Source organism: Physeter macrocephalus, chromosome 1 (assembly GCF_002837175.3).
Source record: "Physeter macrocephalus isolate SW-GA chromosome 1, ASM283717v5, whole genome shotgun sequence".
NCBI classification, from domain to species: domain Eukaryota; kingdom Metazoa; phylum Chordata; class Mammalia; order Artiodactyla; family Physeteridae; genus Physeter; species Physeter macrocephalus.
Window position 1 is genome coordinate 64,318,708 of NC_041214.2, and position 27,600 is coordinate 64,346,307.

Below are 27,600 nucleotides of genomic sequence, written 5' to 3' on the forward strand. Positions count from 1 at the left end.
GGTATGCAGGCCTGCCACTGTTGTGGCCTCTCCCATTGCGGAGCACAGGCTCCGGACGCGCAGGCTCAGCGGCCATGGCTCACGGGCCCAGCCGCTCCGCGGCATGTGGGATCTTCCCGGACCGGGGCACGAACCCGTGTACCCTGCATCGGCAGGCGGACTCTCAACCACTGCGCCACCAGGGAAGCCCAGGTGTTTTGTTTTTAATGGATTGCATGCGGTATGTGAAAGAGAAAAATGAAGGGAAATGATAAGATCTTCTCTTCTGGTCGGGAGGAACAAAGTTGCCATTTACTGACATAGAGAAGACTGTAATATGGGAGTAGATCTGTAGGTGGGGTGCAAATTAGTGTAGTTTTAAATATGTTGAGTTTGGACTTCCCTGGTGGCGCAGTGGTTAAGAATCTCCCTGCCAATGCTGGGGACACGGGTTCAAGCCCTGGTCCGGGAAGATCCCACATGCCGTGGAGCAACTAGGCCCGTGGGCCACAACTACTGAGCCTGCGCTCTAGAGCCCGTGCTCTGCAGCAAAAACCACCGCAATGAGAAGCCCACGCACTGCAACAAAGACCCACCTCAGCCAAAAATAAATAAAAATAAAATAAATTTATAAATATGTTGAGTTTGAGATGTCAATTATGTATCCAATGAAGATGCCAAGTAAGTAGTTTTAGACATATAAATCGGGCTTTCAGAAAAGAGATTAGGGCTGGGGATAAAAATATGAGTATTGATAAAAATATGATGGTTTTTCAAGCCCCAAGACTAGAAGAGATCACTTAGAAAGGGGATGTCCAGTGCTGGGCACTCTAGGAATTCAGCAAAGGAGACCAATAAGGAATGGTCAGAGAGGAGAGAGAACATGAGAGGATGTCCCAGAGCTGAGAAACTATTCAATACTTCAAGAAGGAAGGAGTTATTATTACCTGTGTTAAAGACTGCAGGTAAGTTAAACGGCACGAAGTCAGAGCCCTGGCCATTGCATTTGACAGTGTGGATATAACTTGTGTCCTTAGCAAGAGCTGCTTGTGGTGAGGATAAAAAGCTGATTTGTTTTTTTTTGTGTGTGAAGGGGAACAGATAAGTAAGATGGCAGTTAGGGATGGTAGTGGGGCCCAGGGTGTTTATAACACAAGAGATTGCAGCATGAATGCAGTACAGCCCTCCAATAGAATGAGTAAAGCTGGTGACACAGAAGATTTTGGGGGGTGATGACCTTTATTTGGTGACAATGGATGAGATCCACCTAGAGCAAATGGGAAGAATTGCCTGCTACCAGTTTAGGAGGTGGTGAGGTAATTGGTAATGGTAAGTTTCACTGTTCAAGATCAGGAAACTGAGAAGCCAGGGATTCTCTAAGTGGTTCTTGAAATCACCAAGAATTAATCAAGGGAGGTGTTGGAGATGGTGACAGTGAGCTAAGAGCCAAGATACGGAAGCAAAGAGGGGGAGTGACCGAAGGTAACTGGAGAACTTATAGGCTGGTGGCAAGAGCTTCAAAGCATTGAAGTGTTGAGGAGGAAGAAGGGATAATAGTCTGGAAGTGGCAATGAAGAACAAGCAGGCGTCCTACTACTATCAATATTTTATTTTTCACATTTTGATAGAGATAACATAAAATAGTATATTCCAAGGTGTGGCAGTCACAGTATGGGAAAACCCCGGCTTAGAACCTATCAAATCATTTCTAACTACAGCTTGGAACAAACTTAGACAACAGTAACTGAAGGCTTTTTGAATGCAGGGAAAAAAAAAATACTTGAAAGTAACCAAAAGGTTCAGACTAGAAAATATGCCAAGATTTTCTTCTTTTATACCCTGACACAGGTGAGACTTACCCAGTTTCAGCACGTTTTTGACAATTTAAAACACTTTAGAAAACTGGAGATTTAAACAATGTAAACACTTGTAGGCACAGCGAAATGATAGTTTTCCCTTCCAATATTATAAATTTGGCATTTCTACAGTTATGTTAACATTGTAAAAAAGATAGCTAGAGTGCACAAAAATAGTTTCACAACATCCAATTTTAAACTTCATCCAAGCTGTCATCCTTTTTTGTTTTTTCCTGCTGCAGATTTATTTCTTGCTGTCACCTAACACTTGAAATTCTGATTCAGGGTGATGTCTGAGGTTTTTAAATAAACCATAATACAGAATTACTATTCCTTAATACTAACCCCAGGGGAAGAGATAGGAGGAAGAGGCAGCTGGGGCATGGATATTTGCTATGGACAAACCATGATCCATTGCTGGAAATGAAAACTCACCTTTCCTCCAGGATTTGCCCAGCCTCAACTGTGCAATGCAATTTAGTGTGATAAAAACAAACCATCAAAACCAAACCCTACCATGCAAGGAGTTGAGTTAGTTTGAATATATCTACACAAAGCAAAAATCTGGAAACTTTAGAACATTTCTATTTTAAACTGTATTTTCTAGTCTTCATCCAAATGTTTGGCATCATGGACAGAGTCAAAGATTTTGGTTTGAATTTAGAATATCTCAAAACTTATCCAGGGATTTTTGCTTTTAAAATGCTTTTATGCGTTTCATTTTGGTGCATTCTGGCATTTTCTGGAATGACAGCCCTAGAAGAATGAAGTTCAAAGCAGAGAGTTATGGTCTCATACTGTTTGATGCTATGCAAATTGTTGAATATTCTAATTGTCTATGGAAAAAGTCCCAGAACAATGATACAGTATGCAAATCAAACAACACTAGAAAATATTTGGTAGACATGTACAAATGGTCAGTTTTGAACTTGCAAACTCTCGGGAGGTTTTCTTTTTTGCTGGAGCTTCTGAAAGAAGATCAGTTTATACCCATTTTGGGACCCATAAAAGGAGAGTAGCACATTTTAAGGTTCTTGATATTGCAATCCTGATCAAGGCCAAAATGTAATGGTATTTATGAGAAATGCTGGCAGGTAAATGAAATCAAATTTAGATTTTTGGATTTTATTTTGTAACTGTATAGTCTCAGGGAAGCCAGCTTTGAATTTGTTTGTTATTCTTTGATATAGTTAGATTTAAAATTTTGCGGGATGAACTAAAAGGTAACTAATAATTCACAGAAACTGTTGAGATGGTCAGAACATAGAATCAGGAGATTTGGAAACGTTGGGAGCATGGCAGGGTCATTCAGAATTGCCATGAGCATGTTATGGATATTCTCCTATTTTCCTCCGGAAGGTTAAAAAAGTTTGACCAGTAACTGCATCTTCTTTCTTAAAAATAATGTAGCATATCTTATACCTTAAAGCAGTCAGCACAAATGCAAGTGATGCCTGTTCAAGCAGACTTTCAAAGACAGCACACACTATTAACACAAATAGCTCTTCAACATTTCAAGGATACAGTGACAGCAAGTGGGACACATACTAGTAGGGAAAACATTTTTTTTTTTTTTTTTAACTTCATGGAATGTGAGGTCAGACTTCAGCCGTTTCTTGTCTGGCAATGGACAAAACCAAAATGGCTCCGGCCTGAATTTCACATCTCTTTCTAATCTACTGCACAGGAGGGACCAGAGACACCAATTACCAATAAGTCACAAGAGCAGACAGAAAACTGTTAGTAGGTCTTGACAACCAGGAATTAAGATGCTTTTAAAAAATGTGTACTTGATGCAACGTGTGTAAGAAGCATGTCTTGGAAAGCTGTGTCAAAGTGTTAGAAAAATGGAGTCCCTGTTTGAGTGGCCTTGTGGGATGTCATCTGCGCCTTAACCTATACTGTTGAAGTAGCTCCAAGTCTTCTGGAAGCCCTGTTCGAAAGTCTTCAAGAAAAATGATATCTAAATAGAGTCATTAGATTTTATGTGGCACTTAGTGCAAGCTGTCTTCACTTATATTGTGTGCAAGGACAATGGTCTGAATGTAATTGGCATGGAGAGAGAGTACTCTCCCCATCTGAAGGGATCTTACAGGTCCGCTGTTCCCATTAACCACTGTATGGAGGAATCTTCTCTAGCGTCCCGGACTGGCACTCAGCAACGATAGTCGCCTGACAGACCCCGGCCCACGACGATGGTGTGAGCAGCTGCCGTGGATCTTACTGCATGATTATCAACTGAGAGTAGCAAAGACAGAAAAGATCTAGAGAAACTTACTTTGGGGGAGGGAGGTCTCAGTTTCTCTTTGTATAGAAATCTTAATAAAAATTTCTTTGGTCTTGAAACTAGTTTCAGTTTTTAGTTTTAGTTTTTCCTGCTGGGGATTTTATCTCTAGAACTGGCTCATTTTATTTTTAAGATGATATTAAGAGGGATGAAAAGCACAACCACCCCCTCACCCCTGCCCCCCCCAAAAAAAGAATAAAGAATTAAAGCAAACCAAAAAGTTGGGAATTGTTATGGGCCCAAGAATAGTTATTCTGAAATATTCTGCATGACCTAGGCCTCAGTATTTCAGGGCTAGGGCCAGTCCTGATGGAGGAAATGTATTTTTGGAGATAAAAGCTTCAAAGAATTCTTTAGAAATCTTTTAAGGAGCACAGATTTGTGGGGGGCCCTTTTTAAATTTGGTTTTGCCTTGTACTCTGTGTAAGATATTTGTACAAAAATATAAAAGGCATGGCTTGATGTTTAACGTCTGTGTTTTATTGTTGTTGGCACCAGAAAAGCTCATGTTCTATGTTATGTCACTGTACATACTGTAAACAAGACTGCATTAATATTGTTCTCTTATGATTTTTTGTTTCAATGAATCTAGGCTTTAAAAAATACATTCACAAACTACCTTATGTTTAAACACAATGATTCCCTTTTATTTCTTAACTGTACCCAAAATCCCACAATAAAAAAATCATTTAAAGCTGTGTGTTTTGAACTTACCACTTAGAAATAAAAACAAAACAAAACATAAAAACAAAGATCAGTTTGCAACATAATTTAAAGAAGCTTCTGGTTTAAAATACCACAGCAGCAATATAAAGAGCTGGTGGCAATCACATGCGGGGATGAGACCCAAATCAATATATCTTGCCCACGTCAGCATCCAATTACAGTAGTTGCTAAATTCAATCCAAAACGTTATTGCTGAATTTGTTGCACGGAATTTGTGAAGATAATATTGTTCAGCAGCAGAACCTTAGCAGTAAAAATGAGAACGGGAGGATATCATTGCTTTTGAGCACTAAAGGGGCCACAATGAGGACATCTTGGTGATCGCCTGAAGATAATCCTCAATTCCATTCCTGTGCTACCTGCTTAAAATAAATGCAAATGACAACCACCTTTACAGGAGGGGCAGAATCATCTATAACAGGACTAGAATATTTCCCCTTCCCCGCCCCCCCTCGCCCAAGCCACCAGATTGAAATGGTGCCGTTTTCCTAATGTGTATTTCGTTCTCATTAATAGTACATCAGCTGCTCATGTATTTAGGCAAAATCAGTAGGATCATAGATTTTTTTTTTTGGATCTGTTTAGCGTAATTGTTTTCTCCAGAAACAAGCCACATTAGTTTTGTTGTTGTTGGATTTTTTTTTTTTTCAATTTTTCAGGAGGAACAATTTGGTCAACTACTGTTTTATTTTAAAATATTAAGTGCACCTGAGATTGCCAGTTGAGCTCTCTATATGTCTCCTGGAGATAACACTGCTGTGATGAACAGTGAAACAAAACAAACGAAACGAGGTAGGTTAAAACAGGAAGCGCAACACAGATATCGTTTTGCAACACCTTGATACCGCAGGCGGCCATGCTGGTAGCTTTGGAAAAAAAATCCCAGACAGTCACGTAAAAGTTCAAATCATCTGCGTAAGAGTCTATAAGGACACAAGTCAACCTGAACGAAATACATACATATTCTGCACAAATGTTGTTTACCGTATGTTGGGTAATTTGGAGGAAGGTAAAATGATTAGGGTCTCAGAATTTTGGCCAAAGCCTTGCTTTCAAGTTCTATAACATCTGAACCAATGATGCCCGCTGGGTCTCAGGCAGGCTTAGTAGTCTAGTCCCTTCTCTCACCAACCCAGAGAGAACACAGGCAGCTCAGAAACATTTATTATTATTATTTTTTCAGTCACAGTTTTCATCTTGGGAAAGTGGCACCCTCAGGAGAAAGCTGGGAACGACCAGAGCCTGGATCTTATTTATTCTCCAATTCCCAGAAAGAACAAAGGCTTAACTCCTAAAGAAGCCCGAACAGAGTGACCTCTTAGCTGGGAAGTTTTGTGCATTTGGAAGAAAAAAAAGTGTGTGTGTGTGTGTGTGTGTGTGTGTATATACATTTTTAGCTTGTTTCCAGAAGCTCTTTCTGTCTGACCCCCTCTGTCATCCCATCTTTTGCCCTGATCTGTTGCATAATCGCTGAGGCAATGTTGTATTATAGAGTCTCTCATTCACTAGAGCCAACTCAACTCAATGGCACTACTATCCCATTCAATACACTCTGTTCTGTACAGGGCCATATAAAAGAGGGCCTGCCAGACTCACAAAAATGGTAGTTGATTTTATTAGTCTAAGGCTAGTAGTTTAGCCATTTAAAATCTATTTCCCAAAAGAGGGGAAAACTAGTATTTTTCTTCTCTTTTAAAATCCATTAGCAGTTGCTATCAAAAAGCAACCTTTTGGGTTCGTGAAGGCAAAAGAGCTCTACAATTACCCCACTATGTAGTTATGGCCTTCAGTGTAAAGAGATAAGGTACATTTATTGTGCTGTCTCTCACCATTCGAAATTGGAAATTTTACAACACATTGTATACTTAAAGCTAGCAGGCAGACAATTAAAAACAGACATTTTCTCAGTATGCATTCTTTCCCCATTCTTACAAAGTAAAGGGGTAAAGAAAAAAAGTAAAAAAACAAAACAAAATAAAACTCAAAAACCCACCAGAACACAGCTTAATCATAAGAGCACACAATATTTGTTTCTATCCCTAACTCCGAAGGGCACATGGTCCATCTTTGTCCACAGACAACGCAGCATTCTTGGGGATCTCCTGGAAATTCCTGCCACCTTTTTCTCTCCTTCTCAACCAGGCTGCAACACTGAAAGATGGACTGTACTGGGACGGGTGGAGGGAGAGGAAAAGGGTAAAGCGGTATGGTCAACCAAGCCTTCTGATTCTGCCTCTAGACTGGCATAAGTCCACATGAGTTATGTTCTTTTAAATTAGAAATAACGCCATGAAGATAAGTGCCAAGTGCTCTTCTGTTACCAGTTCATCATGGAATTTCTGTTGAGGGTCATGAAAAACACTTGGCTACTTCCTCCAGATCGCACGGATGCAAAAAATACCTGTTTGAAATTAAAAAGAAGTTAGTTCAACTGCATGGTTTCTTTCCCTCTTTTCTTCAACCGTCCATCCATTTTCTCTCACATGTCCTATGCTTGCCATGTGTCAGCTCTTAAGACTTAATGGCTGGTGTTTATAAAGTGCCTTTTAATATAGTGCATCCTCTGTAAACATTCCTGCCTTTATTCCTATGAAGGTTACTATGACTGATTGTGGCATTGGCCTTCAGGGACCCAGAAGGGGCTATATCTTGATTTGTAACAACCCTTTGGGTGCTCACTTTTTACAAGGGAGTTTCGTGCTAGGATGATATGCTGGATTTCTGGTCTAGGACACAACACGTCCTTTGTTAATTTCTGGAAAGCCACAGGGGCTCCCCTTTTCTCTCCCCTAATAACAAGAGGGCAGATTTTGGGAATGAAGAGAATCCTCTCACATTTCCAAAGTCAAGGGGGAATTTGGGGCCTACTGACTACTCTACAACTTCATTTCTCAATTAAGAAAAAAAAAAAGCGGTTCTGGTCAGATAGGGTAAGGTGTTTAATGCCTATTCACTTTGGCATTCCAAGAGTTAATGCTTGGTTTCTCTGCTGATGAATGCATATCCTAGGCCAAAGGAGATCATGGCATTAGTAAGGAGAACCACAGTCCATTCGGTCTGGGTCTGCCAAATCATTTTATCAAACGACTGAGAGAAGCGAGCAAGATTTGGGGTACTGCTTGCTTGAGCTCAACATCAATGAACCACTGCCCAGCAAAATAATATTCTGGGCTGTGGCCCAGTCCTTCAGTCGGCCAACACCAAACTTTGGTCCAAGGCATTTACTTTTGTCATTAGCATAAAGTCTCTGCTACTTCATTCCCACAGTTTCTTCAGAAGAATGCTGTCTCTCCCAACAACTTCTTAGGAAGTTCTGTGGAAATGCTCATCTTTCAGCTAATGCTATATATGTAAGTAAAGCTACTGTTCGGGTCAATGAATCAAAACAGGGAAGCACAGAGGACCCATGGGAACACAGTGAGGGAAAGAAAGGGCTGCTGTTCTCTCCAGGTTCTGTGAGCCTTGGCTCTAAAGCTCGGGCCCCAGATGCTGGTGTGGTCCCAGCCTGCTGCTGGGGGTGTGGTCGTGACTTGAAATTGGCTTTCTGGGGTGGGACTTCAATGAACTGGAGTGTGGGTGTCCGTGCCCAGATCTCTCCTAGTCTTATGATTCCCAGAGACTAGGCAGGGGCTGGAATTTTACTAGGGCTCAGGTCTGTTTTCTGGTGTATTCTGATAGGGGCCTGGGACCATCCTTGCCATCCCCAGCTGTTGTCCACCCAGACCACACCAGACCACACCAGGTCAGAGTAGTTGGCTACTCCAGGGCCAGACTAAGACCAGCCTGGCTTCTGGGGAACGGGGGTGAGCCAAGAGATGCAGGTCTGTTCAACCTGTCATGTTCTTTTCTATAGATGTCTATGTCTGCTGTTTTGGGGACAGCATTTCTAAGTTGGCCATAGTCCCAAAGGATGAATTCACAAATACAGTACAGCTTAGCTACTAAAAACTCTGGGTTAGTCTACAGGGAGGGCAAGGGAGAAGCAGCACTGCTGCAGAATACGCCTTCTGGGAGACTGATCATGCCAGACAAACACTGCCGATTTCACTGGAAAACAGTCCCCCTATGACACTTCAGAAGAAACATGGCTGGAATGACACAGGACATGGCACTAGTTGAGTTTGTGATTGTGCATTCCTTAAGGTATGGGTGACACTTCTAAAAAGTTTGTATTTCTACATGTCAAATGTTTTACATTTAAAATCGAATATAATGTGATGGGTTACATCCCAATAGTGATTCTGTGAAAAGTCTAAAAGTGGGGTATAAAGTTGACCCACTGTGAGATGACTAATGAGAGGCCGGCTCTTCTAAGTGCTTAGGAGAATTTGGGGTATTTGCTGAGTCATCTTAAGGCCTGCAAGCCACACAAGTTACTAAGAGTTTACAAGAAATTTTTAAGATGTTTTTATGTCTTTTTTGATGTGGGAATAATATATTTTGAGGGTTCACATGAATCAAACCAAATAATGCCATTTCAAGATAATATTGATTGTTTAACACAGATGTGATTCAAATCAGTATAAAGGAAAATGAAGGTTTCACAGGTACCTGGTGGTCTCTTAAAATGCAAACACTAATGCAAATGTTGAAACGGATTTACCTTATCATTTCTTTCACATAGAAACTTTAACCTTTGAGCTCGCTTATGCATAAATACTCCATCCAAATGTCCTGTTTCCACTGACCGGATCTCAATAGCTTTCTCGCCCCAGCCCATTATCTGATTGGAATGAATGTAGGCTGTCAAAAGGAATTTCCAAAACTGCATTAAAAACATTAGATGGGCAATAACTCACAGCATCTGTTCACATCTTAACCACAAAAATGACAAACGACTTGAGATAAACAGACAAAGCAAGTCTTACAAGTGTTATTCACAGACTTTTTTTTGTGGAATCAAATGGTTGTTTCACATTTCTTGACTTTCGTTTCATTTGGGGGGTGTAACTGCTGAAGGAGATAAGGAATGGTTAACCTACCCACAGACGTGGGCATTTCTCCCCATTGGAGCACCACATCCTTAGTTATCCGGCCGTAGGTGTTTACATACACCCCCTCATCCTCATAGCAAACAAGCATTTCCATTCCATCTGTTTTAGGCAAGATGACAATGGCATGAGGAGTAATATTGCCCTGAATCTAGAAGACAAAGAAAGGCCAGGCATTATTCTTTTAAAAAATAAGACAGTATCTTAGCTATTAATCTCTAAGAATTGCAAAGAAAAAAAAAAGTTTTTTCTTTTCCCTTTTCCATTTACATTCTAGAGACTGACATTTTGCTTTGCTTAATTTAACCACCGACCTGTCAAATACCCTGGTAAATACAAACTTAGGCACTAGGTTGAGAATCCAATTTACCTGTTCTAAAAGCAACAACTACAACTATGGAGCACCTGCCCTGTGCCAAGTGTGTGCCCTTTCCATGTATAACTTCTGGCCTTTAAAACAGCTCCCCATGCTAGATATTTCTGTCTACAGATGAAGCAACTGCATCTCAGAGGGGTTATGTAATTTGACCAAAGCTGCACTAGTATATGGTGGTAGAATTGGGATTTGAGCACATTCCCATGTACATTGAAAATCTCGCGTTTTCTATCTACTTCCAAAAAAGATGAGGAGAATGCAATCCAGTTGGATCTGATGGAAACGGCCCAAATGCGGCCAAAAGGTGGGACCAAAACAGGCTATGAACAGTCAATACAGATTGTTTATCTGGGTGCCTAAATAAGTCCCCTACGTACGAACCTTCAAGGTGTGAACTTTTCAAGGTGCGAACGTGTGTTCGCATGTCCAATATTCACGTGCCTGGTGTACATTGTGATGTGTGTGCATCTTCTACAAGTGGTTGTGCTTTTGTGTACTTTACTTTTACAGTACTGTATAGAGTACAGTAGTACAGTATCATTATTTCCAGCCCAGGATGTCCGGAAGCAAGCGTAAAAGCAGCAGTGATGTAGCTGGTACTGCTAAGAAGTGCCAGCTGTTGTACTGTACTACTGTACTTTTCAAGGTACTGTACTGTAAGATTAAAAATGTTTTATTTTTTGTGCTTGTTTTTTATGTATTATTTGTGTGAAAAGTATCATAAACCTATTACAGTACAGTACTACATAGCCGATTGTGTTAGTTGGGTACCTAGGCTAACTTCATTGGACTTATGAACAAACTAAACTTATGAACTTGCTCTCGGAACGGAACTCGTTCTTATGTAGGGGACTTACTGTAGTCCAAATTAATGGCTTGTTGAGAAAAAATTTAAAAATTACCGTTCACTAAAAAAAAAATCATACTATTCAGATAAGTGTAGATTGACTTGTTCTGGGAAAAGAGACGTGGTGTTGCTGCGATCCCCTGGTTGAGAATGTCATGGCCATCCAGTAGGTACGGTGGACGGTTATGAGGGGATGGAGGATGATCATGGGGACAGCCCAGTCCCCTCACCAAGAGCACGAGCTGTGAGTCCTGTGTGCACATACACACACGAGAAAAGCTGTAACGTAACAACCAATGACGTATGTGTGTTGTGCACCAAAACAACTTTTTTCAATTGTTGTGCTCCTTTGGAGTAAAGTCTTTAAAGTCTCAAAATACCAAACAGCAACAGATTAGGTCTCAGACTTTGTTGACAAATAATTTCTACTGTATGTTAGCCTTGGGACTACATACATTAGAGGAAACACGATTTACACTGCACTCATCCTACTACATGAAACCATGGGCAGCATGTCCCTTAAATGTCATGTTTTAGGCAATGTGTCAGTATAGTAATATTAATAGTACAATTTGCAGGGCCCTGTGCCAACTACTTTAGATGTATGACCTCACTTAATGCTGATGATAACCCTATGGGATAGGTCGTCTTAGCTCCATTTTACAGATGTGAAAGCTGAGGGTTGGACAGGTTGCCTAATGTGTCCACTATTACAAAGCGAATACATGCAAGAGCCAGAGCATGTGCTCCAGGGTGTCTGATTCCGCCACGTGACACTACCCTCCACTTGAAGAGAGGAACAATAGCAGAAAAAGGATCACTGGACTTCTCCCACATAAAATGAACCAATCTCCTTCAAAAGCTAAAAATAGAAGCTCATCTACTATAGTCTTGCTTAAAAAACAGAATCTATGCTCTTGAACGAAAAACACTGTATGTATTTTAATGTAAAACCCAATGAGACAACATGTCCAGTACATGGCAAATAATTGCTATTACCTGTTACTCAATTTTAAGCAGCCATAAAAATCAAAGTTACATGTTTTATGTCTTAAAAGTCTCATCTATTTAGTGAAGACCATAAGTCCATCTGCTTTACTGATTAGTACAAGCATGACCTCCACTAAAAATGTACAAAAACAAATCTACACACACAGGTTGTGGAACAGACAGTCTTGACAGTCTGCTTCCAGGAACTTACATGAGATGGTATGTAGATATCATAAGAGTTTCCTGAATCAACATCAATTACATGGAAACCAGTGTGTGAACCAAAAATAACCTTTAATCTTTGACCTTCTTCTACTGTGAGATCAACAAGCAGTGGCTTGTGCTGGAGATCTGCAAAAGACTTTAAAAATCACCACATGAGTACCCACATCATTCAAAGACGTTATCTTAATAAATTTTTCCTTTAGCCATTGCCTGTGGAAGTTAATGTCTGACTTTCTTAAATTGAAAAGCTAGGAAATCTTTCTTTCAATTTTAGGGCTATTCATATTCCGACTCTGGAGGAAGAGTCTAGCATCCATTTGTTCCCCTTTTTCTACCCCTTGTGCTCCAGGGCAGAGAAGCTGGTTGACAGTTGTCAGTTTTGATAGTGTCATCATATATTAAAAACTCGGTGTCTGGGTGCTGCTGTTCTTCCCTGTTTATTTCTGGCCTTTCCCCCAAGAAGAAGGTCCAATCACCTCTCTGGCCCCTCTCCTTCCCAAGGGACAGTCCAGGCCCAGGCATAGCTACTACCTTTTCAGAGACAGACTGGGTGGGCAGGCGGGCCAGCCCTGTGCTAAGCCTGTTCAAGGTTAACAGGCATGCTCTGGTTCTGACTCTCCTGGGTGAGTGAGTACACATCAGACTGGCGCTTTCTCTAAACTTAATGCTGAGATCTGAGACTTGGGTTTGGGCGATAGAGGATGGTGGGAATGATTCATCTCAAGACTCACGGCTTCCGTTGGCTAGCTGGGTTTAAAAGGAAAAGAAAAAAAGAGCTCCAGCCACGTTTATCAAAGTTCTGTGTGTGAGACTCCAGAGTCTAAGCCCCAACTAACTGTCAAGTGTTTCTCTGTTTTCCTTTGCCATTATTTAACCCACACTCTACCTGTATTGGCCTTGAAGTCTGGGCGAGAATCTGTGAAACCACAAGTGCCTCAGCTATCATGCCACCATCACCTAACAGACCCCTCCCTCCTCTTTTGCTAACATCATTCTCACATATGGGAGGTTCTTCGAGCCTCATCTCCTTGTCCCATGGGAGGGCTCGACCCCTTGACGGCTCCAGTCTTTCCTCTTCGAGTCCTTGCCTTTGCTCTTCCCTCGTTCTAGGCTGGCCATGGTTTGCTGAACAAAGCGTTTTGCAGTCAATCCTGCACTTTGGCTAGTACACTGATGACAGTAACTTCAGAATCGGAACGGGAACGGAATCTTGATTGAAAAGCTTTTGTGAAGAGAGATTTTGGCAGGACAGCAGCACCGCTGTAGCTGTCAGGAGTCATGCCTGAAGTGTTATTACTAACCCAGTGCATTCCAAACATTTCTCTCCATAAAAGCGGGGTTAACGAGTGGGGCCCATTTCGCATCTTCCTGAGCACATCACAAATGAACTCCCTGCCCTGCTAAAGGAACAAGATAGAAGCGGGGGTGATTCAGCCCTGAAGAGGGCTTTGTAATGTTCCCAAGGCAGCTTCTGCCTTCACGTGGCATATGTGGCAACAGAAAATACATAAAGGGTCAAAGAAAGATAATAGTCATAAAGGTGGGGAGGAAAAGTGAGGGCCAAGGATATATAAAGAAAGAGAGAGATGTAGGCAGAGAGTAAGAATGAACAGAAGGTAAATTCACACTGGCTATGGGTAGACTGTGCAGCTCTGAAAACATCAGAGTGCCTGTAAGTACTGGTCCTTCTGGCATTTGGGGGTCAGCTTTCATGATCTGGAGTCAACCGGACCAGCATTTCCCCATCCTACTTCTGTTGAATCTCATGAGTTATCAAGCCAACCACAGTGGGTACAGACTTAGACAAGATAAAAATGAAACAGCAATGAAAATTGAAGGATGCAGAGAAACTAGGCCATTTCCATACGTGACTACATTCAGTATTCATTTCAGAGAAGTCCAACAGCAATGGGGATATATGAGCATCAAGTGAGTTTTAGCGACTTTTCCCCAAAAGGCTTACGAGGATTACAAGATTTAGAGACTCAGTTCAGCCTTGAGATTCAGTGCTGCTTGCTGTCGGTCTGCCTTTTTCAGACGAAATATCAAGAGAGTGCCCTAGTTAGGTGGGTGTATAATAAATCTCATTGCCTAATATCATAATGGATGCTTTGCCTGGTAACCATTCCACATTAAATGCCACTTAGAGATGATGATGCAGAGACCTGAAATGGAGGAGGGTGTACCCAAATTTTAATTTGACTAATTAACAGTATTTACTAATACCTAGTCTTTACTTTTAGAAAAACAAATAAGAGCTCCTACACTTTTAAAAGAGGTTTATTATATACAGAAAAATTGGTACTAGTGTATTTGTAAGTTAACCACTGTTAACTGATGGGAACCTAAACTATATAAAAAAACAAGCCCTTGTTAGGTAATCACATGCCTACTTACCTTAAATGCCATGAACTTATGATATGGTTTAGGAGCCCAAGCGTATATCTCCACAGCATTCTTTAAGGCAATCACCAAGAATTTGATCCTTTCATATTTGACTGTAATAGAAAAATTATGAATTAAAATAGTTCATTAATTTATTCAAGTTTTTGTATTAATGAATGTGTAAACCACTATATACATATATATATATATATATATATATATATATATATATATATACACACATATATATCATCCTGATTGAGGGTAATGCTCTGGTGTGGGATCTTCTCATAGATACAGATTTAACTTCCTCTAATGTACTTGGTTTGCAGGATACCTGGGGCCTTTTGCTTCATACTGGAAGGCTCTTTTCTTCATCAAAAGATGTAACTGGCTTAGGACTGCCTCTAAGCACTAGGTCTAGAGGTGAATTATTTATTGTAAGAAGAATCTGTATAAAAATCCTTCATGTTTCCTTGCCTGGCTTTTATGTTCACCCACATGTAAGCAGCTGAGAGCTGGTATGGCAAGATGGTAGAAAAATCAACAAATGGGTAAAGGCATAATGGCTGCCGTTCGCTTATTATTCAAATTTGGATTCCAGTTATTAGGAATTCAAAAAGGACCAGTGCCCTTAACATGAGACCCCAGAGAGATTCCTCTCCCTTCCTGCTATGTGAGGTTATAGGAAAAAGACCACTGTCTGTGACCCAGGAAGCAGACCCTCACCAGATACTGAATCTGCCACCAACTTGATCTTGGCTCTTCCCAGCCTTTAGAGCTGTGAGAAATAAATTCATGTTGTTTATAAGCCACCCAGTCTGTGGTATTCTGTTATAGCAGCTTGAACAGACTAAGACAGTACACATGGCAGTCTTTTTATTAACAAAATGTTTGAACAAACAGAATGTTCTGTGTCCTAAAGAATTTAGCCCAGGATAACTGACCAAATTCTTGTTCTCTGAGCTCTTTTTCTGGAGCATGCCTCTCCTGTTTACTATTCTGTCTTTAATATACTTTCAAATACTTCTTCAGCAATTTATTTCCATATTTCTAAATGACGTGCTGATAATGTTATTTACAACTTTTTTCAGCTGTAGATATTACCTACTGACTCTGGAGAATGGAAAGGGTCTAGTCTCTTACAGCAGTCTCCTCTCTCTCTAGATCTCTCTCTCAAACGTACACATCTCTTCCTCCCCACACTTCCAATATAGTTATATTTACAAGTTTTGGTTAAGTCAATATCCTGTGTTTAAATCATTATTGTTCATAAATGAGGCATGTAGTATACCATTATTATAATTCCTTTCTTGCTTTCAAATTTTTTTCACTTCCTTATTTTCTATGTATCCATCTCTAAGCACATGGAAACTTTCTGTTAGTGCTGTCAGTACAGTCAAATATGGCAGGTAATCTATTAGTAACATTTTATTTTTCTTGTAGGTACCTCTTCCTGAACCCTCCATTGTCCCACTTTGCCTGGACTAATTTATTTCTCCTTCTCTGTCTCTTTCTCTATATATACACATTCTGCTTGTTCTGTTTCTCTGGAGAGCCCTGGCTAATACAGATGGGTTATAAAATACTAAGTGAAAAAAAGTTTTCCTTTAGAACTTTGAAAGCCTTTCTCCATTGTCTTTTTTCTTTTTTCTTGGCTGTGCTGCACGGCATGTGGGATTTTCGTTCCCTGACCAGGGATCAAACCCTCGCCACCTGCAGTGGGAGTGTGGAGTTTTAACCACTGGACTGCCAGGGACGTCTCCTCCATTGTCTTCTAACCTTCTAGTACTGCTGTAAGTCCCAGGCCACCTAATTCTGTGTCTATTACATGTAAACTGTTTATTTATTTACTTATAATTTGAAAGCTTTAAGAGCCTTCTCATTTCCTGGGTACTGAAATATCATGTTGCTATGTCTTCTTGTTAGTCTTTTTTCATTCACTATACTAGGTACTCAGTGAATCTTTTTAATTTGAGATTTTGAGGTCTTAATTCTAGAAACTTTTCTTGTATTCTTTCTTTGATGCTTTCTTCCCCTTCCATTTCTTAATCTTTTTCCTAAAACTCATGTAACTTACATTTTGAACCACTTGGACTGAAACTTTTATTTTCTTACCTATTCTCTCTTTTTTCTATTCTTTTCATTCTACTTTCTAGGACATTTCTCATCTTTGTCTTCCGACCCTTCTACTGCATTTTTTCATTCCTGCCAATATATTTTAATTTCCAAGATTTTTTTTCTTGGTCTCTGAATGACATTCTCCAACCCTGTTCCATCTTTTTTTAAAAAAAATAACACCTATTCTTCTTTTATGGAAACAGTATTTCTAATCTCTCTGAAGTTATTATATTGATAGTTTCTTTTAAAAAATTTTTGTTCCACTCCTCATTATCCTTGTTTCCTCTAAAGTCCCTTTTTTCTGTTTAAGTTTCCTTCCCATTAGTGGATTTTCCCACTGTCTGCTCTAGTGGGCTTATCGACTGATGGGTTTCACTTTTAAGGTGGTTAGATAGCATGCTCTTTTCACGACATTTCAAATATTAGTACCTCAACATCTTTTCTTGCTGGCCATTTAGTTTCTCCAAAGACCACCTTTCAATCTCTTGCTTGGGAGTATAAGCATGGCTGGCAACATTTGGGGTGCTAAACAGGGGAAGGAGGTGTGTGTGTATTAGTGTGTCCTTATAATTCAATATTCCCCATCAACAGATAGGCTGTGCCCACCTTTCATCTTCTGCTGCTGTCAGGGAGGGTGGCTGCCTGACTGGGTTCTGGAAGATTTCGTGTTCATCAACTTTCCAACAATCCTCCCATTTTCAATCCCACCCTTCACCTCCACCTCAGATACACATGGGGCCTGGGCCTTTCTGGGTTCTGTTGAGTGACTGGATTGATTTTGATGACTTTCCTCACAGCAGACTTAGAATTCAGCATTTCCTGGTCAGCTAGTTCTGTTCCTAGTCATCTAACAATTCTTGTTCAATTTTGTTGACATCTCTTATCTGTTTTCTCTTCTCCTGGTCCCTTTGTCCTTGTAGGTTTACAGCATTTTTATTTCTTCATGGTTATTTTAATGGGTCTTTGGGAGTGAGTTCAAACTGGAGCCTAAGACTTTATTCTGAATGCATTCTTTGAACTTCATCAATCTGACTTTTTGGGGAAATAATGCAAGTATATTTAAGGTTCCAGCAGTGTCTTAAACTGGTCACAAATGCATCATCAATATCTGATGGAAAAAAACTAAATGAAACTTAACTGAATAATTTGGATTGAGCAAACAATTCCATGTCTTGAGACTTACCAACTTTGTAATGTATACAGCCTTCCAAGTCCCCAACAGTGATCCAGCCTTGTTTCTTTTCTACTTCTGGGTCATTGTGTAATATTCTGTTTCTTAACCATGAAAGATAGTAAACTCGTAGCTTATTCTTCTTTCCTGTTGAAGTAATAGAACTTTAATTTCAAGGCCCTGAGACAGCTTTTTCTCTCAATCCTTCCCCATCTCCATTTTATTTTATTTGTGTGTGTGTCTGTGTATGTGTGAAGGTACAATAATCAGTGTCTCCAGCATCATCAAAGTATTATCTCTGCCAGAACTTACGATCAAAACAGGTCCAAGTGTTTTGGGCAAATAACCATTGCATAATTTGTCTTTACCTTCTGTTCCTTTCTTATTTGAGCAAGGTGCTCTTATTCTCTCCTCCCAGTGCAAAGGGCAGTGTCTGCTCAGTAAGACCTAATTCTGTAATGGAATGGTTGATCAGTGTTCCAAAACATTCCAGATCTAATTACATGAAGGAGTTTTGACAACTGGACATTTTAGCATACTTATGTGTGACTACCTTTCCCTCACCTTCTACCCAACAGCATATGTTAATGCAGAGCCCCCCTTACTCGCCTCCTCTATTACTTTAAAGATGACCGCTGGTAGTAGTTTCATTTTACCAAACAGAAAAAGGAATTTCTTAAGGAGATATGAGAAACAAGTTCAATGACGGCCATCAGGGCTCAGAAAATAACCCTTGGACATGTTTACAGTGCTGAGATCCCTGAAAGGAGTGTCAAACAAAAATAAGAACGGAGAAAAAGTTGTGTACTTGGAAAAAAACACAAAAGTTCCCTTTGGTAAATGATGGGAAAGAGATCATGGAGTAAAGAATTCTTAGTATGATAAGGAAACATCTTAAAAACATTGAGGAGTTTTAAATTGAGGAGCAAAATTTAATATATTGAGATTATCTGAGTACCAGAGAAGAAGATGTCCCTTGGGGTGGCTTTTCCTAAGTGATCAGTAATTTAAGCCTGTGGGTTATACTTCTTGGATACTTATTTTCCTTTGACTTCTCTTAGATGTCAAAAAATGTTCCATATTTTGCAGCTGTGATATATACCAGAAGAAAAGAATTCATTAAAGCATTGCACACTGGATTTGACAGGAGAGTACATTTATAACCTAAATTAAGGGAACCACGTGCAGTTACTATTCCTTTTTATAACCAAAAGCCTTGAATATGCATTGATTTCTATAGCTAGAATGGGCAGGAGGGCTGGTGCTTTCTCCTCTCTGTGACAACACAGATCCGAGGGCAGTTCAAGAAAATTTGGCTCCTGTTTTCATTTCCTTCTTTCCCTACCTATGCACCTCATGATAATAGGAAATGGTTACACTTTTAAAAATGGGATGTGTCACTAACAACATAATGAAGTCTGAACATGAATTTTTTGATATCATTTCCACTTTTGGTAGGTGACTGGCAGATGTACGGTTTTAAATTTGATTTGGGGGTGTTGCAATCAAGAACGCATTACCCAGAATAAAGGAGTAAGCTGAATTAAACTCAAATGATAATACAAGAAGAATTTACTTGGCAAACCCTTATTTGGGGAGAATAAAAAGAGATGAAACTGAGCATTCAATGGACAGGCAAAAGAGGAAATTGTAGCATCAAATGAGGGCATTTTCTCAAATCAGAAGTACAGCTGAAGAGTTAAACTTTATTCAAGGTTCAACCCAAGAGGAGCCCTATGTTTCTCTTTGCAAAACAATGGCTGGTTCTCAAACTTGGCTGCACAGTGGAGACACCTCAGGAGCCATGAAAGCTTCTGAGACCTGGGCCACACTCCCAGATTCCGACCCGCTAGTCTGGGGTGCATTCTGGAGTTTTCACATCTCCTCAGGTGGTTCTAATGTGCAGGGGTACTGTTGGTTTCATACTGGATGGGATGGGAGGGGAAAGGAGGGGTATTATTTATTAAACTCCTTCAAACACCATCTGAAAGAAAAAACTTTCAAGAACATAGACTCCTTCGGGTTACATTTTTAACTTGTCAGTAGTAAGGTCTTCACTTTTGTCTCTCTCTTTTTTTTTTTTTTTTGCGGTACGCAGGCATCTCACTGCTGTGGCCTCTCCCGTTGTGGAGCGCAGGCTCCGGACGCGCAGGCTCAGCGGCCATGGCTCACGGGCCCAGCCGCTCCGCGGCACATGGGATCCTCCCAGACCGGGGCGCGAACCCGTGTCCCCTGCATCGGCAGGTGGACTCTCAACCACTGTGCCACCAGGGAAGCCCTCTTTTTTTTTTTTTTTTTTTTAAGCTCTTTTTGGGAACTGGAAAGCTGCAGAGGGTGGCAATGATTCCTACCTTCCAATCTCCTTGCAGACTCAATCACCCAATGGGCCAGCTGCACTTGCTAAAACGTCAGTGAACTATAAACTAAAGAAGCTCTTATAAGAAAAGAGACCAGAGAAATTTCTGCTTACAAAATTTCTCACTCCCAGAAGCCTACATTTATTTTTTTGAATTTTATTTTATTTTATTTTTTATACAGCAGGTTCTTATTAGTTATCTATTTTATACACATTAGTGTATATATGTCAATCCCAATCTCCCAATTCATCCAGAAGCCTACATTTTTATATTCTCCATCTGAGAGTAGACGGCAATGACTGGAGTACAGACACCTTAAAAGGATCCTTGCTGAGTCCTGGCAGAGGGTGAAGGCCCATATGTACACAGCCGTAGTGGTATGTCTCTGTCTGATTCAGATTGCAGGCAGAGGTGAGAGACTTCCCTTTGAAGGTCAGAATCTCTGGAGTTACAAAACGTGGGTGATGTCATTCTGGCCCTACTGCCGTAATTTATCGTGCTGCTCGTTGGCTGGGAAGGGCAGAGCTTACTATTCCTTCAGAAGTGAGGTGATCACCTTTCCCATCTGTGCAGACCTGGAGGACCTGGTCATCCCAGCAACATACCTGATATCGTCACGAGGACATTCAGTCCCTCTAGCACATCCATCTGCTGAAATCGCCTCCGGTTGATCAGATTATAAACTTTGCCTTGCCCGCTTCGGTCCAAAAGCATCAGGCCATTTTCAGTTCCCACCAGGAGGTTTACACCTGAAAATTTAAGAAGCATCCCAAGACTGACTCTTATGGACTTTACTCTTCTGCATCCAGGGTCCCTTTAAAACGTAAGAAACTGTGACTTGTAAATATAAACTAATGGGCAAGCAGGTACTACAGTAGGGAGTGTAGAAGTAGTAGCTCTGAGACAGTAATTAAATCACTGTCCCGCTGGTAATGAAATTAGTTTTCTTTTATAAAGTAGTAGCAGCATTCATTACATGTAGCCCTTTACTACCTAAAATAGAGTTCTTCTCAAGAGGAGCCTGAGGCACAGATGTGATGCTAGCACAATCTGCCTTTATTCCTTTCCTGTAACATCCACCCTTTTCTTGGCTCTCTCTATAAATCATACCTCGAGACTTCCCCAAGGTTCACCCCACTCCTATTCATGCAGTGATTTCTAGCCTACCCACCTTCTACATATAATAGACTGTCCCATTCCCATACTCTATTGGAAGAAAAGCCCTTCTTCCTTCTCACACCAAAGCTTAATTTACATCCCATACCTTAAGGTTCTGCTCTTTGTTAGGGAAATGGTAAGCCAATTCAAGTGCAGGTATTAATAGCCCAAGAGTCACAGAAATATTGACTGTAAGGCAGGGGTCCCCAATTCCCCGCCCCCCCGCCGTCCGTGGAAAAATTGTCTTCCACGAAACAGGTCCCTGGTGCCAAAAAGGGTGCGGACCGCTGCTGTAAGGGACTTCTCCGGCATCTAACTCTAGTTCAGCCCACCTCCCATGAAGTAATTCCTATTACAAAAACTCTAGTAGGTAAGTGGTCTTGTCTGGATAGCTACAATCTTGAAAATTCATCTCTAGGCAAATAAACACCCCTGACTCCCAACATACACACAGACACGTGCACACATTGTGAGCTCAGCCGTGCAATGGCCTATATTTATGAACGGGTAACTTTTCCACTTCTTTTGCTTACTGCACATCTGTCTTCTAAGTAATGTGAATGTCTGCTCTTTCAACCACGTTAGTCAATATTAAACATGGTTGTCTTGTTGTCTTCTAATAGTCTCTTCTCCAGAGGACAGAGCCTTACTCCCCTGAAATGGTTTCCAGGCTCTGTGCTCTTCCCTGCTAACAACTCAAATGCCCTTATAAAATTGTGGTGCTTCAAACTAGGTATAGTATTTTAGATGGGTGCAGATGAGCCATGTCCTTCCTTGATCTGTATGTCATGTTTATGGTAACACAGACCAGGATTTTGATAGAATCTCATCACACCTATACTGAGTCTGAGGTCAGCTAAAATCTGCAGATCTTTTTCACAAGAACTGCAGGTTGATGTTTTGAACTAAAAGGGAAGGCTCATCATTTGTTGTCCTTTTCAAGTTTTATCTTACTACTACTACTGGTATGGCCTTTGGCAATTCACTAAAATATTCTGTGCAGCTTTTTCAACTGTCACATGAAGGTCACGCCATTATTGCCCTTGCAGAATGTTGTATGGATCACAGAGACAGGACGTGGGGCACATCACACAGTGCTGGGCACAGAGTGGGCGTATATTAAGTGGTAGTTAGTTCTGTTGTTGGCTTTAGCCCATCACTGTTACGTGACAAGTTCACTCTGAATCTCATTGCTATCCTGGGTATCAGTTCTTTCTAAATATAAAATTATATCAGTTAGGGTATCAGTTCTTTCTAAATATAAAATTGCTCTTGGTCTCTCTTGAGGCCGAGACAGTCCCAAATCAGGTCTCTAACACCCATGATTCAATCAGCACTCTTCTGATAGTAAGATTCCTGTTTGAGGGTCAATTCATTAATGAATGGTAGAAAAGCACCAACTTACCCCACAGAGCTGCACAAAGTATTTCTGAGTTGAATCGCTTCTTGTATTTTCTGATTTCTGGTGTGTCGCTATGAGGCCGAATGTTGGTTGGGTTTACGTTTACCACTGAAATCTTTCTTGCTTCATTTAGTTTGGCCTGTTCTTGCCTAAGAAGTTCGCTAGTAAACAGAGCTTTGAGAAAAAGAATCAGAGAAGTCAGTGGCATCTTAAAATATAACCAATGGAGATATGGAAAAGGGGCTTCAAATAATTATGATTTCTCCTTGTTTAGTGTGCATTATGGTAAAGGCAAAGAAACACTGAAACTATAAATATTTTACACTTTTTTAGTAGAATAAAGTATGTCATTCATAAAAGCAGTGTTTTATCCGTTAGTAAAACAGGCTTACAGACACTACTTGAGTAGTTTAGGGAATTAATATTCATCTCATAAAATTAAACACACCATCCTCATCTCCTATAATATATGCAGGACAGATTAACTTTTTGAAATTCCACATTATCAATTGACAAACTGGCCTAAGTTGAGTCTGATGATTAGTGAGTTGCAGAATTCTAGAAAGCAAGACTGTCCTCTAAGTCAGCCAGACTCCTGAAGAGGGAAGCACACACCTAGAACTCAACACAACTCAACACGCATTTATTTTGTCTACTGCGTGCACAGCACTGTACCCAGAAATTGCTTCTGAGAAATATGTGGTGAGTTTGGAGATCTCTGAGGAACTGCTTTTCCTAGGGCCCCTGGATACCTCTGGGTTCCTACCAGAATCAAAATAGAAGAGATGAAAAAAAAATAGGAAGAACTTTGTTTGAGGAATCCTATTTAAAAAAAAGTAAAAAGTCTTCCCTTTAAGACAGGGCCTAAGCAGTTAATGGCTTAACTATTGAACTAATAATTAATTTTTTATCAGGTCATATCAAAGCAGAAACTAACACACCATTGTAAAGCAATTATACTCCAATAAAGATGTTAAAAAAAAAAAAAAAAAGAAAGGAAAACCAAGCTATTTCTAAAACATCGGGGCCTTCTAGCTTACCGGCAGCTGATGATTCCTCATCCTCTTCATCTTCCTCAGTGGGAGACGTCTGGTACACTCTGGGGTCCACAAAGGGGGTGAAGGAGGCTTTGGTGCTGCTCCCCATACCATACTAATCAATAAGCAAGAAGATTAAGAAGAGCAGATAGATAAATACTGTAGCAACAAACGATGCTAATAATACTTTGCTTGGGCTTTAAAATTATTAGAGACTCTTCAAACCATCCAACTGTTCACACTCTGACCCCCAAGTCAAAGTGTGTGCTTCTCTCTCCAGCTTCTACTGATACTGGTTCCTCACTAACCATTATGTCTTTGCAGGGTTTCATTAATCATCAGACTGCAAGAACTGTAGTGAGCAAATTATATTATGGACCATACGTGGCACCTTAATATCTGATAAGATGGCTGTAGCGACAGAGCCTATTTCTCCCTTGAAGTAAAAGCAATCTCCTATTGACCAAATGGTTTTAAGAAAAGCTGACACAAACTGGCAGTAAACTAAGTAAGCATAGCAACACAGCAGCACTTCATCCTGAACACATGATCAACCAAAGACACCCTCTTGGGGCCTTTGGGGCCTTCCATGCTGACCTGGTGATGCAGGTGGATTGGTGCTGGCTCAAGAAGCCTTAAAATCTGCAATTCAGGAACAATTTCATCCAGGGAATGAAGATTTTTCCTTTTCATGATAGTTTCCTTAAAAGGATACTTATATGCCCTATGTGGGAACTTCATGAAGATACTAGGTTTGCAGGCAATACACCTTAAGGGCTTATTTAAAAAATAATCTCAAGGGCTTAGAGAGCACAATTAAGATATGAAGTCAGAACTAAACTAGGGAACAGTAAACTATCAAGGCTTCATGTCCCAATATTCCGTTTTTGAGTATTGTCAAAGGAGCTTCAATAACCATCTCCCAATTTTGTCTGTCATCTCCACTCCTACTTACACTTAAGTCCTTTAAATATTATAAACAGATCTGCACTCAATATAAGAAGCATCTTTTTGGGGGATAAATGTCTTTAAGTTCTAATTTTTTTCTCAGGTTTTAATTTAAAAATAAAACCAGTATCCCAAGACCCCTAAACACATAAGGAGAAAACCACAAAGGCCCAATCTGACTTTAATTCAAGATTTCCCCTTCATGTTATGAAATCAAAACCATTTCATCCTCCATAAGGTAGGACTCCCCCTCCCAAACAGAGCACTTCCACAGACATTGTCTCCTTTGATCTTGAGAAGTCTATGAAGGAGGTGTGCAAGTACTGACATCCCCACTTAGAGCTGTGGAAGCAGCAGAATGTGGAGTAGGGTCTGACCGCACGGAGTCCTCCTTGGCACCCAAAGTCAGGCAGAAAACAACTGTCCACAGTGCATGAAGCTATAACAGTGCTCTACGTTCTTTTCCTTGCGGCAAAGTTCACCTGCTCTGTAGCTTTAGAATCCAAATGGTGCATCATAAAAACTCAGTGTATGGACAACCTCAAAAACAGCGTTATAAACTGTATGCATTATAAACACATGTAGGGTCTATGTGTGATTCAAAGGACTATTCATGAAACATGACCAAGCACTGTGATCTCATCCAACTGGTCAAGCTCGGTCAACGACATCTACAAGCACTTCCCGGCAGATTGTTTATTCTGGCTTTTTTCCCCAGACTCTTTTCTGTGTAGGAAAGATAATACCCCACTTCTCCCTTTCTTGTGCGATTTGGAGTTTAGGAAGATGAACACTTTGAGAACGTATCTATTTTTATTTTTCATAAACAAATCATTTCAACCTTATTTCACCTAAGTCAAACTTAGTTTGACTAAATTAATGTAACTGTGAACCTCAACTATTGGCCTTGGAATCTCTATAGGTTGAGGTTTCCTTTCCTGGCCTGGGAGATAGGAGGTCCCAGTTCTGGTCCCAGCTCTGTCACAAAACAGCTGTGTGCCTTTAGGCAAGGCACTTAACCTCTCTGAGCCTCACTATTTGCTTCTGTAAAAACAGGCTTTGGTCCAGATGCTACCTGAGAACTTTTCACTCTTCTGCTTCTAGGACTTGGTCCATTTGATCATATGCATAAGTAGTTATATAGTATAATAAAACCCAACCAAACATGCTTCTGGGAGCTTGGCAAAGCCTCCTTCTTGAGAGGCCCGGGGTCTCAGAACCCCCTGCCGGAGGACAGAGCTGTCGTGGCTATTGCCCAGCACCTACTTCAGTCCCAGAGTCCATCTCCTGGGGGTGGGTGGAGACGCGCCCCAGGCCCTCAGTGGGGGTCCCCGCAGGGGAATGGCTCTGCTGCACCAGGTCCGGGAGGTTGATGTGGCCGGCGAAGCCATTGCTGTCACTATGGCCAGATCGCTTCTTCTCTCCAGACGTCTGAGGGGGCACAACACAGGGCGGCCGTTAGAGAGGGAAGGCAAAGGCCACAGAGCGATGTCCCCCCTCACACAGCACAGCTGCAGTGGCCTGCAAACCGTCCCCCTGGGGAGTGGGAAGATATTCAGATTTCTATTTTATCTAAGAAAATAAGAAAAAAGTTAAGCTTTGCTAATATTTAGTACATGGATTGACGCTGGGGCATTATGCTCCTGCATGAAGGGTAGTCAGGGGTCACATACGATGAGGAGGTGCCCTGCGGGAAGACAGTAATGCCACGGGTGGAGGGGCGCTACGGGGGCCGTGCATTGTGTGCGTGTGTGCTGTGCACGCACACCAGGTCACATCACCAGTTTACAAAGACACAAACCCACAAAACAGAAACATCACCTAAAATGTCGCTGAAAAGAAACAGTAGGATGAGATGTAACACTAATAATCCACGCCCAGTGTACTCCAAGGACAGGCAGAGATGATTCCCAACTCACAGGGCTCTTTGTCAGTCACGAGGTCAAACCAATGATTACCTAATCATATCTGATGAGAGTTACAAAGAAAACGTGGAAATAATCTAAAGATTATTTGAAAATATGGGTTTACCTCCACTATCACTAATGTTGAATCTCTCGTAAGCAACTATGGTGGCTTGTGCCAGGAGCTGGTAAAAAAAAGGAAGTTATCATGACTAGCAAAGCATCTGAAATATTGTTTAGAGCATCCTTTTTCCCCCTCACAAATATTATCTCATTTATTAATTGTGGCTCAGAGACATTAAATAAGCAGTCCAAGATCACACAGCCCAAGATGGTGAAGGCAGCAGAGCCCGGGAGTGTGCCTGCTTTGGCTGGACGCGACTGCCTGCTCCAGAAGCTCGAGTGGGCAAGCGGCGGCAGGAACCCAGTCCTCGGGGCCCCCCCGCGGCCCTTCCTCCAGAGCCATCCAGGCCCTTGAGGAATCTGTGCCCTGGGCAAAGCCTTCCTCTGAGGTTTGGGAGCGAGGGAGAGACACTGGGCCACTAAGTCAGCTGGGTCAGCCCTCCCCTAGGGGCCAATCCCTTCCCCCTCGGGTGGGTCGGGGCCTCACACCCATCCCCAGAGCCCACCTCTCCCCTCCCTTCCCCTTCCAGGATCTCCTCCAGGCGGCCACCAGAGTCAGCATAAACCGAGCTGTGGAGGGCAGCCTATAGCATTCCTTTTTAATGTCCTTTAAAGGTATTTTATAAAGTATATAATGTTAGTGCAGTAGGAGAAATGCATAATTTGTAAACAAATAAATACACTGTGTTATGTGGCAGTCCCTGAAATTCTTACTGC

General features: G+C 41.1%; 1 protein-coding gene across 5 annotated transcripts in view; it reads right to left on the minus strand.

Moving 5' to 3' along the window:
• Window positions 1-55: 55 nt before the first annotated feature.
• The window catches only part of TNIK (TRAF2 and NCK interacting kinase), a 438,436-nt gene continuing 410,891 nt past the window's right edge, over window positions 56-27,600 (minus strand). For all 5 annotated transcript variants that reach the window (XM_024124209.3, XM_024124207.3, XM_024124204.3 and 2 more), the window contains 10 exons: window positions 26,123-26,287; window positions 23,912-24,023; window positions 22,875-23,045; window positions 20,917-21,060; window positions 17,967-18,101; window positions 14,675-14,775; window positions 12,264-12,413; window positions 9,831-9,990; window positions 9,452-9,591; window positions 56-7,249 (listed from right to left, as the gene is read on the minus strand). In XM_024124209.3, the coding sequence (XP_023979977.1) occupies window positions 7,166-7,249; window positions 9,452-9,591; window positions 9,831-9,990; window positions 12,264-12,413; window positions 14,675-14,775; window positions 17,967-18,101; window positions 20,917-21,060; window positions 22,875-23,045; window positions 23,912-24,023; window positions 26,123-26,287 (1,362 nt within the window). In that variant the 3' untranslated portion in view covers window positions 56-7,165. The remainder of the gene's footprint in view (window positions 7,250-9,451; window positions 9,592-9,830; window positions 9,991-12,263; window positions 12,414-14,674; window positions 14,776-17,966; window positions 18,102-20,916; window positions 21,061-22,874; window positions 23,046-23,911; window positions 24,024-26,122; window positions 26,288-27,600) is intronic.